The following is a 21,673-nucleotide window of genomic DNA, read 5'->3' as shown; positions in this document are numbered from 1 at the left end:
TACAGGAACCAAGAGCAAAGGTGCTGATGGACAGCAGTGAGGCACAGCAGAACCTCCCCCGTGGCATTCCTAAATCGGGTGTTTTTAGGGAGATGGAGTTGTCCATCCAGCTCCTGCTGCTCAGCCCCTCATCCACACCCAGCCTCTGAGCACCCTCTGACCTCCTGCTGTACCAGGCTTTTGCCTCGGCAGCAGCTGGGGCTGTTAAGAACCATTTCCAGTTCCACACAAGGTGGATCGGGTGACTCTCACTTTATCACCCCCCGAGGCCACCTCAAGGACAAAGGAAAGGGATAGACCCAAAACTAATGTTTGGGTATGGGGGAAGGATGGGCCCGGGCTCTGCTGGCCACAGGGCTGATGAGACCTGGGCTCCCACCTTCATTTCTCTGTCACACCTCACAGCCCTTCCTCAGGCTGCCAAGGACCAGGCAGGTTCCTGGGGGAAACACGGCGGGTTTGGGATTTCACAGCCTCTGGAGACAAAGATTCCCATTTTGTGTCCCGATACCCCTCAGCCTACACTTGCAGAAAGGCCGTGCTGAGAGCTCTCAGTGCCACAGTTACGAGTGGGACACACAGAAAATCCTAAACCCTTGTGAAAAGATGGAAGTTTTGGTTTTTTATAGGGGACTGTTGCAGTGTAGGGAAACTGAATTGTTCTCACCCCCAATACCCTTCTAGTTCCTGCTCCAGAGCCCCTTTTCCATTCTCTCCAAGCTGCCAGGGGGGCACTGTTGCCTGGGGGTATTTTTTCCACAACAAATAAGCCTGGAAAAAGTGCACAAATACACGGAGCTGGTGGGACTCCAGTGCCAGGGCTCAGAAGTGGCCCAGCTGGAAGTTCCCAGAACAGCTGATTCACACACTGAGGCTGAGGGCAGTGACAGCCTGGAATGTGACAGGGGAAGCCTTTAAACAAGGGGAGGGGGGGGCTTCTTTTATATTTATATATAGATACAGAAAAAAAACTGGGTAGACTGACTCCTAATTAAACTATACGACCCTAAATTGCTTTATGATTTATTTTCTTCCTCCATGCTTTGTTATGTTTATAATTACTCAATCAATTTGTATTCTCAGAATTATTGGCTTTGGAGGCTGAGCTGTGCCCAGGGAGAAATTGCAGAGTTGAGTTCAGTTTACATCTGCAAATTGCTGTGCAATTTAATAAGGGGTTTGGGTATTTTCAAACTGCACTGCAGCACCTCAGCTTTTGTTGCAGCAGAACCAAAACTTTTGGCTTTTCAGTCCTGCTGAAGAGTTGCAGCAGTTTCAGAGCCACAGCAGAGCAAAGGGGGACAGTGACCGATGCCACAAACCAGGTGTGTGCCACAAAGCAACTCAGCACAACTTCAGTGCTGCCAAGCACGAGTTTCTACTTTACCTGCACTGCTTCCCTGTGCTTTTTATGCAGGGAAAGGAGAAAACTTCATGCTGCTCTTGCTAATACAGTATTTTAGCATTAATTCAAAATTTGGTCCTTTATTAGGCATTTTAGGTTTACAAATGGTAACAAAAGTGTGACACTTCCCACAAAAACAAATCAAATCCTGTTCCCAATGCTCTTCAAAATATTTCTCCTTTAAAACAGTCTCTGATTGCTTTGTGTTTAAATAAGCAAAAGGTTTTTCCTGGCTTTCCTGGAGTTGTGTCCATCACACACAGGTTCCTCTGCAGTGCTGGCACCTCTCAGTCCTGCAGCTTCAGCTTCATTAACTGATCTTCTTCTGCCCTTTATTCTTGGAGTCCCAGAGTATCACAACATTGAAATACACCAGGAAGAGCAGGAAGTGGAGGCAGGAAACAACGGCCACGGCCATGGGGAACAAATCGGGCAGGCGCTGGGGAGGAGGCACCGCAGCACTCAGCACTGACAGCGCTCCCATCAGGGCCAGGGACAGGAGGAACTGCAAGACAAGAACACCTCACACAGCTCAGCTGCCACTCCACTCCTGGGTGCTCTGCACTCCTCCTCACGGCACAAAAACACGACAGCCCCCCCTGCACCGGTACCTCAGTGCTGGAAAAGCTGTAAGTAAGAGGTAAAGGAATAACATTTGCTTACCAGGCTCCTGACAATCCTGGGAAAGGACTTAAACCAGGACACGTAACCCTTGAGGGAAAGGGAAAAGGCCTTGAGCTGTAGGTCCTCGGCCGAGGTCTTCTCCAGGATGGAGAAGGAGGCCAGGCACACGGCCAGGAAGGCGGGCGTGGTGACGGCGTAGGGCAGCAGCAGCCCGTCCTTCAGCAGCAGGGGCAGCAGGCTGTGAAGGGCCAGGGCCAGCAGCGTCCCAGGGGCACCCACAGCATGCAGAGAGAAGAGGGAAAAAACAGTAAATACATTGATCCCTGCTAGAACTGGGGCAGAACAGGGTTTTCATGGAATCACAGGCAGGTTTGGGTTGGAAGACATCTTAAAGTTCATCCTGTTTCAACCCTGACACTATCCCACGCTGCTCCAGCCTGGCCTTGGGCACTGCCAGGGATCCAGGGGCAGCCCCAGCTGCTCTGGGCACCCTGTGCCAGGGCCTCACAACCCTCACAGAGATAAATTCCTGCCCCAGATCCCATCCAGCCCTGCCCTCTGGCACTGGGAGCCATTCTCTGGGTCCTGTCCCTCCAGGCCTTGTCCCCAGCCCCTCTCCAGCTCTGTTTAAGAGTTTCCAACTCACCTGAAAGTTGACACCAGTAGAAACCACGTGGCCATAAAGGGGATTTCATTTATGATTAAGCAGACTGGGCTGGAATGAGAAGAAAAAGAGATATCAACTCTTCCCTAATCAAATGTAGGATATCCCCATGGAACAGCAGTGCTGTCCCCACTGCAAGGACAGACCAGCCTGGCTGTACTTGCACACCTTCATTTACAAGTGATTTAGAAAAGCAAATGTGCAGAGTTGTTAAAATCTGATATATTTGTAAGTGAAAGCAGCATGCAATAAGAAGATGAGGAAAAGATCGAATTTTATCCACAGAAAAATAATTTACTCACACTGACACGAGAAGAATCGATTTTTCATGGACTTGAAAGGAGAACAGGAAAAATGACAAGGCACAGCTGACCTTAGGAGAGAGAGCAGAGATGTGTCAGCCTGCAAAGCTCTGCTTTGGTGGCTGCAGGTACAGGCTCTGCGTGGGGGCAATGCTAAACGAGCTCAGTTTCCTAATTAACTTTCAGCCTTTCCTCCAGTGCAAACCCCAGGCACCCAGAGCAGCTCTGTCACCACCCTCACGTACCAAAACCACCTTGTTTGGGAGTTTATCCAGAATTAGTCACAGAGTCCTTCAGGTACAGCCTCAGTCTTGCTCAGCTTCCCTGGCAAGAGCAAGGAATCACAATATTCCCACACATAGGCACTGGCAAATCCCACTCCTGGTAAAAATTACCCCCAGTTTTGACATAAAGTTTTGCTCCTCATCATGACCAGCCAACAGAAAAAGTAAACAAATTGTCTTTTTATTCCCCCACCAAATAAAAACACATAAAACCAACCAGTTTTCAGGATAAATTTTAGGCAATGCTGTGATAAAATTAAAAAGGGAAATTATCTTGTAACTCTGAAACTTAGAACGCAGCTCCATCTACTTTTGATTTCAAGGAGAACTCAGTTTTTGCATGGGAGTGATGGCAATGTGCTTCAATTCAATGATGTGACTAAGAGAAGGCAAACATTTTGGAAAAGAGGATCATTATATTTTCAAACCACTCACGAGCTCACAATGTCCATATGGGGAATTTTTAATGGAATTTTGCAGCCAGTGAAGGAAGAAAAACTGGCACTTCGGAAGCCAAACAGAAAGAGGAGAAATCCCAATTCTGTGTGAGGTTTAAATGTGTGTGGAATCTTCCAAAGGCTCTTCAGAGGAAAATAATAAAAATACAGAGTTAAATAAAGAAAACTGAGCTTAAGGAACAAGTCTGGGTTTAAAGGACAGGTCAGAGCCCTGGATTTGAGGAAGTAAAACACTTTTTGACCAATTCCTTCAGCATTTGATGGCTCCCACCCCTCTGTGCCCTGCACAAGTGCTGTTGGCACTGCTGGTTGCCCTCCAGTGCTTGTGGTGGATACAAAACAAGGAGCAGTGAAAAGCCAACACTCACCAAGGCAAATTTAAACCCTCGCAGGGAAGGCTGGACAGTGAGCTTGATACAGGCAGGCAGCAGGCTCAGGAATGTTACAGCAAAACTAAAGGATTGGGGAAGAAAAACAGTTTTAATACGTGAGTGACTACAGCCATTAACACTTCACTCTGCAGAGCCAGACCTGAATTCTTCACTGAGTCAAGGAGAACTGGGAGTTCTGACTTCTAAGAGCATTGAAAGATATTTGAACTCTTTGAATTTGCAAATTTTAACTCAGTTTTAACCAAGCAGCTTAAATCACTATATAAACAAGCAGGGAATTTTTCAGTCATAAATATTCCCAGTATTTCTCTCTCATGACCTGGCAGAAAAATAGAGTATAGGAAAGAACACAGTTTGAGAAGATTTACTCCTCTTGCAAAAAATATTGCAGATAAAAACTACCTAAGGCACTCCAGTTATGTCTTACCTGAGTTTTAGCTGAGTTCGAGGGGATATTACATTCTTTATCTTTATAAGGACACTTAGACTGCACCAAATATTGGCTACTTTATCCTGGAAGGAAATAAAAAGGTAATCAGTGATAATTCTATATAATTACACTCATGTTTGTGGGAGCAATGGGGCTTGGGAGGTGGGGATTGTTTGGTTTCTACCATGAGAGTGCAGATAACACTTGCAGGTGTACATCACGTTCTCAGATGCACTGGGGATGATTCTGCTCTTCAAAAATGCAAAGTTTCAAGAGACCCAATTAAAACATGCTCTAAAATAAGTGAGAAATAGTTCTTCAGCACAAGAAACCACAACTTAACCCACGAGAGCAGAAATTTTGTGGAGTTAAGGCTGTCCCTGAGTAAACCCTGGCCCGCCTGAACCCTTTCCCACTCTGCTGCACTTTTCCCCCTGTACCTGCCTGTGCTCGCTGCTTGCTAGCACTGACAGGGTTAACCCCCAATAAATCAAGAAGTCTAAAGACATTAGCACTTGTGCTAGGATCACTTTCAAAATTAAATTTGTAACTGCAGCTCTCCTGCTGGTGAAACTCATCCCCAGACAGCTGCTGGAGGCACAGCTGTGTAGACACAACTCCCAGCAGCAACTGAGCCCCCTCGGTCCCCGCTGCCAGCGCCCGGAATCTGCCGGGGATTCCGGGGAACACAGCCCTGGCAGCACCAGCAACCTCCTCCTCCTCACAGCCAGGCTGATTTTCCAGCCACCAGCAAGTGTTCCCGGGCTGCAAATGGGAACTGGCACACCCTGGGCTGCAAATGGGAGCTGCACACAACCTGTCACACCCCAGGCCAAGTTACTGAGCGCTGCTTACGTGGACAAATTCTCATTTTATCTCCATCAGCATCCAGCAAGTCACTGCCCTGAGCAGCGCAGAAAATATTTGGGCTAATATTAGACTAAAATCTTCCAGCTCTTTCAGACTCATTGGTTATTGTCATTTAAAGATTTTATTTTTAAACTTGATACTGAATAAAAGGTGTGGTGAGGAAAATGATTCCTTTATAAATTCCAAAGAATTCTCAAGGAAAAGGTTCACTGGGTTTTTTTGAGAGTGTCTTTTTTGGAGAGGTTGTTTGGTGTTTGTTGGGGTTTTTTAAATAAGCTAGCATAGAATACACTAAGAACACTTCCATTGCCTTTGGTACATCAGCACTAACTTTTTTGGGAAAAAAGTGCCAGTTGTGATATTATTTACACCTAAAAAAGATTAAAAGAATAATTAAGATTAATCAAACTACATGAGAATTTGTTTTAATCCCTGTGACAACCTGGAAATTCAAAGCTTCGTTTTCTGGGTTAAACCTGAAATTGAGAATCTGCTGTAAAGTGTAATATTGACTTGTGCCCCAATTAAAACAGCAGCAGCTCCCTGTGACCTTTCTTTCATTCCCAATTTCTGTGGCATTGCCATTTGGTAAATGAGGAATTTACTGGATTAAGGCTCAGCACCTTCAGCGTGGGCGTGTCCACAGCCTGAGCAAAACCAAAAGCAGAAGTGGCCTAGAACTTTAGGAAAATATTGTGGAAACTGCACAAGGTGAGTCAAAAAGGAGGTTCTAGGCTGTATCTAAAACACCACTTAAAAATTATTTTAAAAAAAATAATTAGTCCCATTGAAAAGAGGGGAGCAGAACCCAAGAGGCTGAAGCCATTGACTTTCAAGGTTACATCTTCTGACACTGTCAATTACTATGGAATCTATTTCAATGGAAAAATGTATGGATTGAAGTATGGGTTTGATGATGGGATAAGTGTTGTCTCCTGGTATAATATCCTGGAAGATGCCAGCTGAGCTGGGGTTAAACGCTGGATTAAATAACTGGCAAGAAACGACTGCTGAAGAAGCCGTCTCGAGTTACTCGCCCTGCGCTGCGTCTCCCCCATGAAATCCTAAAGGTCAGGCTGAAGGTTTCTCCAGGGATCTAAGAATACAGGACAGGGCAGTGGGTGGGAGAAGAAAACATGCATGCCTCAAACAAGCCTCTGTCAATGGGAAAGAGTCTTCTGAGTACTTGCATGATTTGTTCCACGTCGGTGCCGAACGGGAGCCAGCAGGCAGCGAAGGACAACAGCACTGTCCCTGCCAGTTTAAGCAACAGCACCAACCTGCAACAGGACAGCACATCAGCACAGCAAGCCAGCAGTGCTGCCCAGAAATCAGCAGCAATGCTCATCCTGCAGGACTGCAGCACATCACACAGCTGCCTCCCTCAGAAATGAATCCAGGAATGCCCACGTGCACCCCACTCCCCGTGCCAGGCCGATTCCTGAGGAAGATAAAACACTTTAAAGCCACTTACCCTTTTCCTTTCAGTCCCTTCTTGAAGCACTTTCCAAGTAAATAGCAAAAAAAGGGCAGGGAATGGTAGAGCTCCATTTGCTTATAATTTAAGGCCAAGCAAAACGTCACGGAGCCCAGGAGATCCCAGTCATGGGACAAACAAAGGACAGCCCACAAGGCCAAGCCAAGGCTCACTGAGTTGTATATGGTTTTTTATGTCAAGGACAAGATACACATCTCACTTCTGGAAAGCAGCAATTAATGCCCTGAGGGAAAGCAGAAATAGCTTGTAAAATGGGTTTTGCCATGTTAGTTTTAAGAACACATTTGCAAGTTGTGACTATGTCGCCCCCAGAGATAAAAAAAATATTTACTTCCATTGAAAGTGTTATTTTTATATTTCCAATGATTGATTCAGAGCTTGCCCAGGCAACTCTGAGGGCAAATTCTGTGTGTGTTAATTACACATATAATGTGTATTCAGCCAACCCAGCTTTTGGTGGCAGGGACAGATCTCTGCAACAAGCAACATTTTCTTCCTGGTATTTACATGAGCAATGATAAAGCTCTCACGAGCTTTCCCTTCCAGCTCTCACAAGATAAGTGCAAAATACTCAAATATGTCAGCGTTTAAATTATGTATAACTTAGTTCAAGGACTTCTGAGGGGTTTGTGATTCTGTTACACACACAAGGCACCTTCATCCATGTCCAGTTCCCTGACTGCTAACCCTGCTCAAACAATGAGTGATAGCTGCTAAAAACAATGTTACTGCCTTGTGACTTTGAAAAGAGATTCCCAAGCTCAGAAGATTTTGAAGAGACTAAGCTACATTTACTATTAAACTGCAATAAAGTATTAGCTTTGGTTTCCACTTGTTTTTTGAAAAATTTAGATCAACCAATAAACACAGAATCCCAGAATGGTTTGAACTGGAAGGGACCTTAAAGCTCATCCAGTGCCACCCCTGCCATGGCAGGGACACCTTCCACTGTCCCAGGCTGCTCCAGCCTGGCCTTGGGCACTGCCAGGGATCCAGGGGCAGCCACAGCTGCTCTGGGCACCCTGTGCCAGGGCCTGCCCACCCTCTCAGAGAGGAATTTCTCCCTAATATCCAATCCAAACGCACCCTCTGGCAGTGGGAAGCCATTGCCTCCCATCCTGTCACTCCATCCCTTGTAAACAGTCCCTTGTATTTCTTGTATTGTCAGAAATGTCACAATATTTTGTTTTCCCTCTGTCAACCTAAGCAGCTGTGACAACACATCCTTGCCCACAGAGCTCTCAGCCCACTCACATTTCCCACTCCACATCACCAGGTGTATTTGACACCTCATTGATTTCACATCAGCAAACTCACATGGAGAGGCCCTGATCTTGCTGAGGTGCAGCAGCTCAGGGAAACAAATCTCTGACTTGCTGGAGGTGCTCAGAGGGCAGCGTTGGTCACCTCAGAGTGGCAGGGCTGGCACAGAACCCTGCAGGAAATCCCTGCCTCCACAGCAGCTGCTGCACCCCCAGCCCTGGCCTGTTCTGTACAAAACCAGCATAAACCAGGGCTGTTATTAACAAAGAGCCCCCTGTGCAGGTGCCCACCAGCACCACGGAGCAGCCAGGCCTGAACCCACCTCCCTGAGCTGTGCAGCCAAGGCAGGAGGGCAGCTTCTCCTGAGCTGAACATTTCACACAGCTCCACCTGCCACTGCCATCCCAGGAAGAGCTGAGGGGATTCCCTGTGCACACACAAATCACAGGAGCACAGCCCATCACTCTCCTCCCTGTCACAACCCCACTGATTGCCAAGTGACTGACAGGGAGATGAGCTGGAGGCATGGGAAGAATGATATTCATGTTGGGATTGATTTGTGCCAATATCAATAATTTTTATCTCCAATATGTTTGTGATATCTCTGTTTGGGGTGAGCTGAACCCCCCAGATGGCTTTGCACACAGAAATTCACCCCGTGCTCAGCTAACAAGTGCTAAGGAGCACCTATAAAATTCCATAACCAGGGATTCATTTCCATATTTCCATGCAGAACAAGGATACTGGAAGTGCCCGTGGTCGATAAGGATGAGGCCTGGGTACAGCAAGATGCAGAGAGCACTGGAAACCTGGCAAGAAGAACCAAAAAAAGGGAGGGGAACAATTATTAGTCCAAAATCAGACATTAGACAGAGGAACTTCTCCAGTACAAAAATGTGCCCCTCCAAGGTGCATCCTATACGTAGGAATGTTATTCTCTACAAATAATCATCTGTCAGGAATATTTTGAGGAATAAAAAAGGATAAATATTTGCCATAAATGAGAAAATATTGAAAGTTGCCTGCCCTTTACAATAGCTTAAAGATCACCTACACCTATCTTCAACCACTCCAAAAATCAGGAGACTTTTTTTTCCAAAATCTACTGTAAGGAGTGTTCAAGACAAAGCAGTTCCCAAATCCCACCCCGGCCATACCACAAATCTTTTTATTTTTGTTTTTTTACTACTTAAGTAATAAATCAATGGAAAATTTTATTATTAAAAGTATTAAAATAATTGCTGTAAGATAAAATAAAGGCTTTTTTTATGCTTTTAAGTGAAAAGCCTATAACATGAGCTATAGTGGCTGTCATCAGTTTTACATGGAAGCCATCAGGGTGTTCTAGGTGTTAATTAACTCAGTGTTACATTTCTACCCTGTTCTAACAGTGTTTTCTTTGTTTAATTTACACACACCAGGTACTTGCCTTTTTTTTAGCAGATGTTTCTTTCAAGGAAAAACAATATAAAATAACTGCAGGGATATAAACCAGCAAATCAGCAACAAACACTGAAAAATAAAGATTAACTTTCCATTAGAATCCTCCCACAAGGGGAAAAAAAAACACAGGCAAACAAACATCAAAATATCAGAAATAAACTGGGCAGTTCCACTTCAAAGGACAAAAAGAACCAGGTCTACAGAATTTGATCTTGTTAATGTTTCTAAGGCTCATTTCTGATGTCCCAGAGCTGCTGCTTCCACGTGTTCAGCTGTCCTGGCTCCTGGCACAGCCTCAGTCACTCTCTAGTTCCTCACATGCCACAAGCAGGGCAGGCATTCGGGAATGGCCCAAAGAAATCAGCCCTGCCTGCAGCCAGGTTCTGGGACTGGCCAGAGGGGCTGGGGCACAGAGGAGAAACTCCAGATTATCCCAATCTCTGTGGGAATTACCAGTGATGGGGATAAAGAGACTGAAAGGGATTTGGCTTTGATCACCTGCCTATAGCAAGGATTTGTGAGAGGGGAGAAGAAAACGGAGCCAGCAGGTTCCCCTGCCCAGGGTATGTCCAGCACGTGAACTCTTCTGGAGTTGTCTTAAAAACTCAAGAAAAAACTCAGATTATTTCTACAAACCACTTCCAGCAGATGTGCAGTGGCTCCAAGAGGGAAAGGAGATGTTTAAATACTTCAGTTATCCAGGGATGAATTGTTTTGCCAGCTTAAGCCACAGCTAAACAAACGTACCCAAGGTGTTAGCAAAACAAATACACTGATGCTTAAAATAAAGCTGCCATTGACCACCCTGAATTATTTTAATGCACTCTTCTAATGGCCCCTGTTAAAAAGTGTTTATCAGCTCTCCAGATCCATCAGTGTTGTGTCAAGTGAGTTGATTTCAAAATTAATAAAGACCATTTCAAGGGTAATTAAATACTAGTGATTTTTATTTTTTTTCAATTCAATCAATTACCAGAGAGCAGACTGAGAGGTTTGTGAAGTCCAGAAAAGCTATTGATGAACAACAAATTCTGCTGTTGTAATCAAAAAGCATTTTGTGTTAGAAAAAGCAAAAGACATTTCAAATGAAAGAAAACAGTAACAAGAAACAAGAGCTCATTGGCCATATTGTTTGCTGTCCTACTATTGCAGCTACTAAATTATAGTAAAAATCTTCTTCAGCTCATTTGTTTGCTGTTCAAAATAATCAAATGGTGTAAGACAAATTTAGAATACAAGTGGTAAAATAAATTTTTACTTTTTTTTGCTCACAGTAATAATATCAAATATCTCTGCCTCTGAGATCAGCTCCTAATGAAGATCTCTGATACCTCCAGAGGTTAAGTCAGTAAATGCCAGGCTACATGGAAAATAATTTTACAATAAAAACCAAGTTAAGCTAAAAATAAAAAGACTGTTTATCAGAATAGAAGGGAAAACAAGAATATTTTCAAAATTAAAAAGTGGGTCTAAGCTACAAAGAGTAGTTGTGGTTTTGGGTTTCATTAATTAATTGGGTTGAAAACTTGTTTCTATATTTTATATTTATCAGCTTCACAAATGACAGCGGAAGAGGAAATAATGCAGGAATTTGGCTCAGAAATGGACCTGCAAAGCCACCCAATTAAAAACCTGAGAATAAACCAGTAAAGACAGAGAAGCTGCATATTAAACATGCTGAATTAGTAAGCAAGACAAATGTGCAGAATGATCCCAAGGAAATATAATCTTCCTACCTGTTGTACGCATAAATAACTTATGGGGCTGACTCTCATAGCCCCGAGAGGTGTGCAGAGCAACCCAATCAGGATTTATTAACTTTGCACTGTAAAACAAAGTACAGACACATCAAAATGCAGACACTTCTCATTTCCCTTTACACTCCTTGCAGCAATAAAGATGACACACACAGGAGCAGATTCCAAGAATGAAGATGAATGAGAAGAAATATTTCAGAGAGCAATAGTGATCAATGAAAGCTTTTCCTCACCACTAGATCAGTTTACACTATAGACTGTTCCACAATTAAACAAAAATAACCTTTGGAAACAGTAAAAATGGAATACAATATTTATTAGGACAAGATAACCACCTCCAGTCTGGTTCCAGGGACTTTAAAAAAAAACAATTGTAAATACCTTTCATGCTTAAGTATTAAATATAAACCATTTACAGTTCAGATAGATGCCCCACATAGCTGTGCCTGTGCACTTTAACCTACATTCTTATTCCATAAGTCTCATTCCAACAGCAGCAAAGCCCTTGTGGAAAAAGTATTCCAATAACAGAATTCTATTTACATGATATCCACTCATCAAATGTCACTTGGGTCCTGCACACACGAGAGCTTTCCCAGGCAATGCCCCCTGTTCCTGCAGCACTTTTCCCTGGGCATCCCAGATCCAGCAGTGGCTTGTAGGGAAAGCTGAATATCCAGAAAGAAAAATGTAACAGAGGATTTAAACCACTGAACTTACATGTAAGCACACACAAAACTGTGATAGGCAGTGAGAGGTGGGTAATCGAGGCCCCAGTACAGCAGGTTGTTGTCACTTGTATTGAAGTACCTAGAAAAAATAAAATTCAATTTAAAGACTACATTTCCAGCTTGGTTTTGACCCAAGGAAAAGGCCAAATATTAAATGTATTCCAAATCCAAAATAGAAGGTGACAACATCTATACCTGCTACATTTTACTTCACATTTAATAAGTCTCAAGCAACAAAATTACAACAAAGGTGACGCAGAATTCGCACATTTCTGTTTCCAAAAAAAAAAGCTGCTACAGCTCACTTGAGTGGAGAGGGAAACTCCTGGCTCTACCTCCAAACCCAGGTGGCCCAGGTGAAAGGAAGGAAAAGTGTTTTCCCAGTTGGGATTCTGTTGTGTCAGGAATTCTGTGGCACTGATAAAATGAAGTCACCTCTGGCAAATCAGATCAGAGGGGTTTGTCCAAGGAAAAGTTCCAGCAATGAGGAGCAGCCCCTTCCCATCTCCCAGTGAAACACTCCCACTGCCACGGGGCAGGCTCTTGGCTTTTCCACTTCCTCTCTTCAAATGCAGCCGATTTTTGACATTTATAATAGTAAATGATATTTCTTGAATTCTTTATGAGCTGCCTGAAGTGTCTTCTGAACTGATGATAAATCACATTTCTTTGAGTTGCATCTCTGCCTCTCATCCTACAATTCAAGATTGCTCCTGCCAAGGCAGTGCAGATTCTTCATGCAGAATGTCACAGCTTGCAACTTTCAGGGAACTTGCCAGTTTTGGGGCTTAATTTTTTCATTTTACTTTCCATAAAGTTTTCAATTTAAAAAAGAAAAACAACCCTTATATATCCAGTAATATTTAGGAAGGAAGGTTTCAGAGCTTTAATTAGCAGTAGAACAAGAAAGGATGCTCCTAAAGCAGCCTTTAGTAAATTATGTTAAGACTTTAAAGAATAATATAAACCAGAAATATTTAAATTCTAGAATGCAATCCCTTGCACATCAGCCAAGATGTGCTTTGCCAAACACCCACTTTGCTGTATTAAAGATTCAATTCCCAAAGCAGACCCAACCCAAAAAAACCTTCAATTATAAATATAAAATTACATCAATTATAAAACCAGAGAGCAAATACAAGCCCAAGGTGCCCACCTGGCAGTCCCTCAGCTAAAGCCAGCCTGCAGCAGTGTCTGATCTGGCCCCTGGGAATGTCTGGCAATATTGGCTGCTATAACTCCTAATTTTAAGGAGACACAGCTCAGTGTAGCAGACTGGATCAGAGCTGCCAACTCCATTATTATGTAACACCTCTTATCCCAACTCTGGCACAGGCAGGGTTTGGATATCCCAGAAAAAAAAAAGGACAAAAATGATAATATAGAAACAAGAGGATGATCTGAGGTCGCTAGACAGAGCCATCTGCAGAGTTCATGTGTATTTACAGATCACAAGTGAATTCATTTTCTGTTTTGTCAGATTAGTCTGTTGCCCAACAGACAGCCAGGAAAAAAATTACACCTCACACACACCTCTGTCCTTGCTGGAAGATGAGCTGGAATTCCAGTATATTCCAATTTGGATTGTAGCACATACATGGACTAAATTTTTTCCGCCAAAGAATATTAGGAATAATTCAAAAATCAATAAAATATTTAGAATAATTCTCCTCCTGTTTTACGTGATCTGTACAAATCAAGCTCACTATAAATCTAGAATCCAGTATTCCCACAATTAAAAATCTCATGGATCATGGGAGTAAACAGTGAACTCAGAGGTGTAAAATCCAAGCAGGATTTGCTCCCATTCTCCCTTTGTAAGCACCACCTACCACTGCCTGATGGGTAAGTTGTAGGTGATTTCTTGCCAGTGCCTCTGAGCCTCGTAGTCTCCATACATGGGTGGTTTTCCTGCCCCTGAAAAGAGAGCACACAGCATTTAGGACATTATTTAGTTTATAGATTGCTTTCCCCCAGTTATGTATTGCATATTAATTACTAATTTTATTCTCCATTTCTCTATATTGAGGGCAAATAGAGACCTCATCATGCAGCCTAACAGAGAGGAAAAAAAAAAGTTATGTGTTCTTTTGGCTTTCTGGAGATTTCTACAATGAGCATTTATCAAGATACTCTGCTGTGAAGAACTGCTTCCTCATCTGACAAAAAAAATCATTTCCAAGTGCAGATGAAAAATGTGGTACTTCCCCTGAACTAGGAAAATGCACATAATGGACATGTTACAGTGATTCTCTGGGAACTGCTGCACTCCCTTGCTATGTGATAATTGTCAATATTCTCACTTGTGCTTCAGCTATGTCATGGTACCTTATTATTAATATTATAATATTATTATTTGCCATTTTCATAGGGAAAAAAAAAAAGCTTTATCAATGCAAATACTTCAGATGTCAAATACTCCCCTTGATGGAAGCCTAACTGTGATAATGGCAGCATGCAAAGCATCTTCCCAGAGTTTATTTACTTCTATTAACCTGATCATTGAGAACAGCAACTGATTGTGCCCCCAGTGAAATATTGACATGAGCCAGACAGAGATTTAAGAGGTTCTTTAAAATATAGGAAAGCCATCTCTGGTTTTACCCATGATCTATGTTTGTGGGAATGCCACGAGCTCAGCAATGTGCAATTTATTCCCAGAAAGTGGAAAGGACCTCTTATCTCTGCTAATTTCTCCCTGGGTGGTGGAGAAAGCAGATTATCTCCTCTCTCACACATTCAGCTTAAAGTTTCTCAAAGAAGTCAGGTCACTGGAGTTTCATCAGTGTCAATTCTGTAGCTGTAAATCCAGTGGAACAAAGAATCTGCCACGGGATTATTGAAATACAAAATAGATATTACCCAGATTTTAGAGTGTCTGTGTGTGTATTAATTTCTCTAGGGGGAAAAAAGGGATGACAAAAATTAATTGCCTTCAGAATGACCAAAAGATCTTAATCCAAAGGTTTGATTATTAAAAGCCAGCTACTGATCAGTTCGTTTGACAATGCACATTTAGCTTCCATCTACAGAAAGCACCAAGTACACAGAAAAACTGAGTTAAAAATTAATAAAACTCAAATATTTTATTTTAAGAGGCTCAGAAATACCTTAAAAGCAGTTATCTTACTCAGTTTTATTGTTTACCTGGGAACAGATTTTCTTACGGGTTTGAAGCTGCCTCTCAACACCTGTATTTAGCAGGAGTTTGGCAATGCATTAAAAAAATTAAGCATTAACCTATGAAACCAAATTTTTCCTCAATAATTCTCCAAGACCGGCTCATTTCTAATGGTAACTTTTCAAAACCAGAAATTAGCTTCTGCTTTTTCATTTAATTCCAGAGGCAGATCCAAAAGCAAGCTGAATGCAAGGAACAGGGTGGGAATGAGACAGAGATCCAAGGGTGCACAGTAAATGAGGGTGGAATTAAAAGTTTGTCACATCTGCAGGAAGTCAAAGAGAAAAAAAATAATCCCAGTGGATTTATGTGTTTGACAGCTCCAACACCAGGATTTGTCTTTTTACAGCCAGCCAATGCTCAAAGTTAAGCTTTAATAATTTGCTGGACTGGATCAGATTCAGCTTTTCCTATTCCAAGAGCAGTTATATCAGCACTGTGGAGGAAATAAGATTTAAATATTGTTATTTTAGCTCAGACTTTATTTTAGACTCTCTCCCACAGTCTTGATTGGTTTGAAATTAAATCAACTTACAAAAATCTAGTTAGCAACGGAATTCTAAATAAATCCTCTTGCACTGCAAGAGAGATTCAATGTTTGCCTAAAGACAGGGTGCTTCATGCTTAGAGATGGGTAAAAACCTCAGTTACCTACAGATCTCTCAGAAATGGCATTTTGAGAAAGAAAACTCAAACCAAAACAATTGGAAATGCAGTTCATCTTCAAGCAAATTCTTCAAAAAATGAAAGCCAGAATTACCAGTTAAAATCAGCAGAATGTTCCTGAGCAGCTCCAGCTACTCAGGGGATGAGGCTCAAAAACCAGAGTAAAATTTAACTTGTGACTCTTTGGTTCATTTTTTATCTTTTATTAAATCTGCAGAGAGCAAGCCTTGTGCAAGCTTATTTCAAGTGTGGGAATGGAACTGGGAGGCTTAGGAAGGAAGGAAGAATTGTTAATTCTTTGCAAGCTTTCTGACACAGGGAGGAGGAAAACTCATCCATTACCAGAATGTAGCTCTGGCTCCTGCTGTAAACAAACTTAAGGAGGTACAGCTACAAGGCAGAGCCATTGTTCACTCCATGTCACCTCTGCACTGTCTTCATTAGCACCAGGATTAGCTAAATATAAGCTAAATTAAAATATAAATAATAAGGTTGTATCTGCTACAGAATTTAAAAGACACTATGAGGCAAATGTACAAGTGGACTGCAATATTCTGCAAATAAAGGCACAAGGGAAAAGAGCCAGATATTGATCCTAAAACATTAATGATCATCAGCACTACCAAAAAATAAAGTTATGGTGGCTTCTTCCAGTGTTTTGCTCCAAACTGTGATGTCAATCATGGCACACTTCAAAAATCAAGCAAAAGGAATTCCCAAGGAAATCAAGAGGAACTAAAATATAACAACAGCTGAAATAACACATTGCTTCCCATTTATTATTTTATACAAACAACAATAAAATAAATAAGCAATAAATAACATTTATTTTCATTTCTCACACGCCCCATAACCCCTTTCCCCAAGGCTGCTGCAGCCTGTGCAGGTGCCTTACCTGAGTAGGAGCCCAGGGACACAGCCCAGCGCACGGTGAGTGCCAGCAACACCGTGATTGTCATCAGGCTCCACTTCTCCATGGCTGGAGACACTTCTGGGACACTCCAGGGACCTGGGAACACAGCAGGAGCATTGCTACAGCACCAGCCAGGCTTCTGTCCTCAGCCATTACTGCTAAACAATCCCTCCCTTAATAACTCACTGCAGTATTAACAAGCACAGGGGTTTAAAAAGTGAATAAATGGCCCAGGATTAAGTTCATGCCACTTCTCACCACGGCCAGATTATGCAAAGTCTGGTACAGGCACCACTGCTGGTTTAAACAAAAGAAAAGTTATTTAAAAGTTAATTAGCATCAGGAGATGTTATTTTCCATCCTTCTACCCCCAAAAAGCAACAGGGCTGATGTCCCACCAAGCTTATTTCACCACATTAAGGATCCAGGAAAAGTAAGAAATATTGTCAAGAAGCAGGAAAATTATTATGTTGTCCTATGCAAAAAAAAAAACCAAAACAAACAACTGAAAAAACACTCAAAACATGTAGTGGTTTAGATTTGTTGATTTGAGTTTTTTGGTTAATGTACTAAATAATGTGGTGGGTTTAGTGTTGGCTAAAATTATTAGTGTACTTACTTATTTTTTGTTGGGAGATATGCATTAAGAGGAGGGTAAAATAGGTTTAAAATTGAAAAGGTATGAAGAAAATTTTATTAATAGAATTAAAAGAATAAGAAGTATTAGAATAAAACTTTTAGAATGTGGGGTATTTTTGTTTGACCTTTTTTTTAATCGATAATGCAGAGATAATACTTGGGATTTTAAATTAGTTATTAGTTTTTATTACTTTTTGTAGGGAGATGTTAGGGTTAGGGCCCTTAACTGCAGAACATGCAAACTTCAACCCAAAGAATCAAAGAATTTTTAGTCTGAACTAGGAAAAAAGTAAGTAAGGAATTACTCCAGTCTTGAAGGCTACAACTGCCACAGCCTTTCCTTGCAGAAAAAGCATCATTTGATTCGAGTTTAATTCACTTGTTACTGACCAAAACAAAAATCCCATACAGCAGAAGCACTGAGCTGCTGTACCAGACAAGCAACATCCAAGGCATGTTTAGGTTATTCTGCTCCAGCCCCACCCATATTTATTTACTATTCACAGAAAGGTGTGACCCAACACCACCACCAAGGGCAAAAAAGAAGTTAATTAATAATATAAATCTGTGGCAGCAGATCTCCATCTATGGGTAGGAAGGTGAACACTGATATTTGCATGTTCTCACCTGTGGCTATGCCACAGGGGAGACACTTTCATCTAAATAAAAGAGATATTTGTCCATCCTATCTCAACATAACATTAATTAACTACATCTTCTTAATTATTACATAGCACCAACCTCACCTACAGACTCCCCCATCTCTGTTCCGCTCATTTACTTTTGCTGTTCCCTACATTTGGAATAACAATTGTTTTCTGGGATATTGAGTTTCTTTCTCTGCTCTCAAAAGTGGCTCTTGAAGTATTCTTTCCTCCTTATTTTTCACCTTTAACAATTATCCCATACTCCCTATAACAAAAAGCCACGTTTCTGTTAGATTCTAAAGCACGGAACTTTTAATTCTTGGTATCCTGTGGGGAACAATGTTAGACAAGGAATAATTTTTAGGGGATGATAAAGGCGGTTTGGCCAATCCCAAACTTTTCACCTTCCTCTGGAGGTGCAACACCTGGGGGGATCTCTCAAGACCCCACCTGTAAGCATGAGGTGAAAACCACAGCTAAACAAATCCCAAAAAACCCGCTATCCTTCCACACAGCCTACGATGAAGGCTCAGATAAATAACACAAATACAAACCACCCACTCCTGACCCAAGGAGGCTGACAGAACCCAGCACGGCCCTGAATAGCACTTGTTTTAAAAGAGGTGTCAGCACACGTTTCAGCAGCTGAAAAACGCACAAAGCGAATGAAGAATTTCATTTCTCCCAGCAACACTTGTCTACAACCTTGCTGTTTCCCTAATCCTTGTCAGGAGACGCCTTTATTCCTCACCCTTCCCTCTCACACCTCGCTGTGCCCTCAGGGCGGGCCGGGGCTGTGGGGCTCACACCGGGGCCGAGCTGCCCCCGGCCACCAGCGGGCCCTGCCGCCCCTCAGCCCCCTAAACCTCCCCGACCCGCTCTCCTTGGCCCCCCTCAGCCCCCTCAGCCCCCTCACCCACAGCCCCCTGACCGCGCTCACCCCACAGCCCCCTGACCACGCTCACCCTCGTCACCACGCAACGCCCGCACCTCCCTGAGCCGCTCAGCCCCCACTGCCGCTCTCGGTTCCCCGCTCTCGGTCCCCCGCTCTCGGTTCCCGGTTCCCCTCAGCCCGTCCCGCCCGGGGCTCTCACCGGGCTCGGGCCGGGCGCGCGCGCTTCCGCCTGCGCGGCGCCTTCCGGGCGGGCTGTGCGCGTGCGCGGGGCGGGAGCGCCTCAGGGAGCTCCGCCATGGCCGGGGCCGCGCTGCGAGCGCTGCCGCCTGCTCCCGGAGGGGAGAACGCTCCAGGGACACCTCCGGGAGAGCTGGACAGGGGCTCTGGACAAGTGATAGGGGAAGGGGGAATGGTTCTCACTGCTACAGGGCGGGGTTAGGTGGGATATTGGGCCGGAATTGTTCCCTGTGAGGGTGGGCAGGCCCTGGCACAGGGTGCCCAGAGAAGCTGGGGCTGTCCCTGGATCCCTAAAAGTGTCCAAGGCCAGGCTGGACAGGGCTTGGAGCAGCCTGGGATAGTAGAAGGTGTCCCTGCCCATGGCAAGAGTGGCACTGGATGGACTTTAAGATCCCTTCCAACCCCAGCCATCATATTTGGGTTGAATTCATGTTTCTCTACTATGCCAACCAGCTGGGGAGCAGCTCCTCAGCCTTTACGGCTTGGAGGTTATATCTGGGAACCGATTGGTACATAAAGCTCATAGCACAGAATTTTGGGCTGGAAGGGACCACAATGGGATCATCTGATGGCACCTCCCTGCTCAGGCAAGGCCATCCCTGGCACAGAGTTGTGTCCAGATAGCCTCGAGTGTCTCCAGTGAGGAACACTCTGAATCTCCCTGTGATGCACCATAGGCCTCGCTTTTAAAGATTTTAGTCTTACCCTTTTTGATTCTCTTGAAGGTCTTGACAAAGCACAGAGCATAACAGAAATCAGAGAACCACAGGATGGTCCGGGTTGGAAGAGACCTTAAAGATCATCTCATTCCATGCCCTGCCATGGGCAGGGACACCTTCCACTATCCCAGGCTGCTCCAAACCCCATCCAACCTGGTCTTGTCTTCTTTTCGTGTGTCTGACTGAGGTCAGGACATGGAACTGAATAGAAAAACGGATTATTCTTAAAACTAACACCACATACTGAGGGTTTCATGGTCACACCTGCCAGGTGAGCTGGCAGCAGTGCTGTCCTTGGGCTGGAATCCCAGGGCTGAAAGTTGTGATGGATTTAAATACAGCTGCTACAAAATGCAAATGTGGCCAAGAAATGTCTGATCACTTACAACAGAAATACTAAACTAAACAGAGATTACTGGAAAACCAAGTGATTTATAATTTTCTTGTTCAGGTGTACAGATTATTTTTAAAAGATACAAGCACTATAAATATAATATTGCATGACACCAGAGATGGCTTTTCTTCCTTGATGTTTTTCCAATGCTGATTTCCCCTATCCCAACCATTTTTGAGTGCAAATTCTTTGGATGTCCTGGCCCCTCTTACACCTGCCATAATTTCAGCCACTTGTGATGTTGCCTCATGTGGGATGGTGTGAAGAGACTGAAAGCTCTCTTAAACAGATAAAGGTAAAAATCACACCTGTCTGCTGGCTTGCCAAGGTGTTTGGAGCTGCAGTCCTGTGGAAAATGGCAGATTATGACCACCAAATTTTACATAGTTTGCCTAATCTGATATACTCAGTAATTTATATTCCTGCTAGGCAAAGTGCATCCATTTCAGGATTCTGACAGGATGCCTGGAAATGCCAAGTGTGTAAAATAAGGATAATCCTACAAATTCACCAATTACAAACTAACTCAGGGTTACGCCTCCTGAACCCACAGCGGCTGGAGCTGCTTTATTCACTGAAAGTGAATTCCTAAACCCGGGGGAAGATTCCTATCTCAGTACCTCTCTCCTCTCCTACTCTTCCCTCCAGAATTTTCCATGCCCGGAATTTCCCAAACAGCAAGGCCGGGGAGCGCTGATAACTCAGCGGCTCCTACCGCGAAATAAAAATTAAAAAAAAAAAAAAAAATTTAAAAAGAGTTTTAGGATTTTTTCCTTGGAGATTATTGCTAATTCTGTGCTGGAGCTGGGATGGGAGAGCAGGAGCCCACGGCCGCACATTCAAGTGCATTTTTTCAATTAGCCGAGCGCTCTTTGTTGCAAGGTGAAATCATTCACTCCCCGGGAAAGCTTTTTTATTGAATGCTTTCTAAATACTCGCATCGGGCGCGTCGCCTGGAATTGAGTCTCTGTCACTTGTGTTTCTGCGGTGACTTTGACCAGATCAATGACTGGAAAAGGCATTCAGGACACATTGATACCGCGGGGTAGGAGACGAGCGGGGTTTGGTGCTCAGGAGTAAAGAGAAGCCGATAATGAGCAGATAAACGGCTTTTCTTAACCCTTGGCGTTCTCGGGAGGCTTCGGAGCTCCGCTGCCTCCTCTCCTCCACCCCGGCTCTATGCCTTGGTGGCAGCCGAGCGCTAGCAAGGCAAAAATCCCGCGGGTATTCCATAAATTTGGGGTGAAATGCGGCCAGAATA

General features: G+C 43.6%; 1 protein-coding gene across 1 annotated transcript; it reads right to left on the bottom strand.

Annotated features, from left to right (window-relative positions):
• Positions 1–1,469: 1,469 nt before the first annotated feature.
• On the bottom strand, positions 1,470–19,275 carry ALG6 (ALG6 alpha-1,3-glucosyltransferase). The gene is made up of 15 exons (XM_086841591.1): positions 19,133–19,275; positions 16,864–16,977; positions 13,954–14,038; positions 12,111–12,200; positions 11,370–11,458; positions 9,620–9,702; positions 8,935–8,999; positions 6,904–7,089; positions 6,574–6,709; positions 4,557–4,642; positions 4,106–4,190; positions 2,996–3,066; positions 2,676–2,744; positions 2,069–2,267; positions 1,470–1,910 (listed from the first exon to the last, which is right to left on the bottom strand). The coding sequence occupies exons 2-15, from the start codon at positions 16,943–16,945 to the stop codon at positions 1,716–1,718; spliced, it is 1,521 nt and encodes a 506-aa protein (XP_086697717.1). The 5' UTR covers positions 16,946–16,977; positions 19,133–19,275; the 3' UTR covers positions 1,470–1,715.
• Positions 19,276–21,673: the final 2,398 nt, after the last annotated feature.

Source organism: Cyanistes caeruleus, chromosome 9 (assembly GCF_971803275.1).
Source record: "Cyanistes caeruleus chromosome 9, bCyaCae1.hap1.1, whole genome shotgun sequence".
Taxonomy (NCBI): domain Eukaryota; kingdom Metazoa; phylum Chordata; class Aves; order Passeriformes; family Paridae; genus Cyanistes; species Cyanistes caeruleus.
This window is presented reverse-complemented; position numbering and strand designations above follow the sequence as displayed.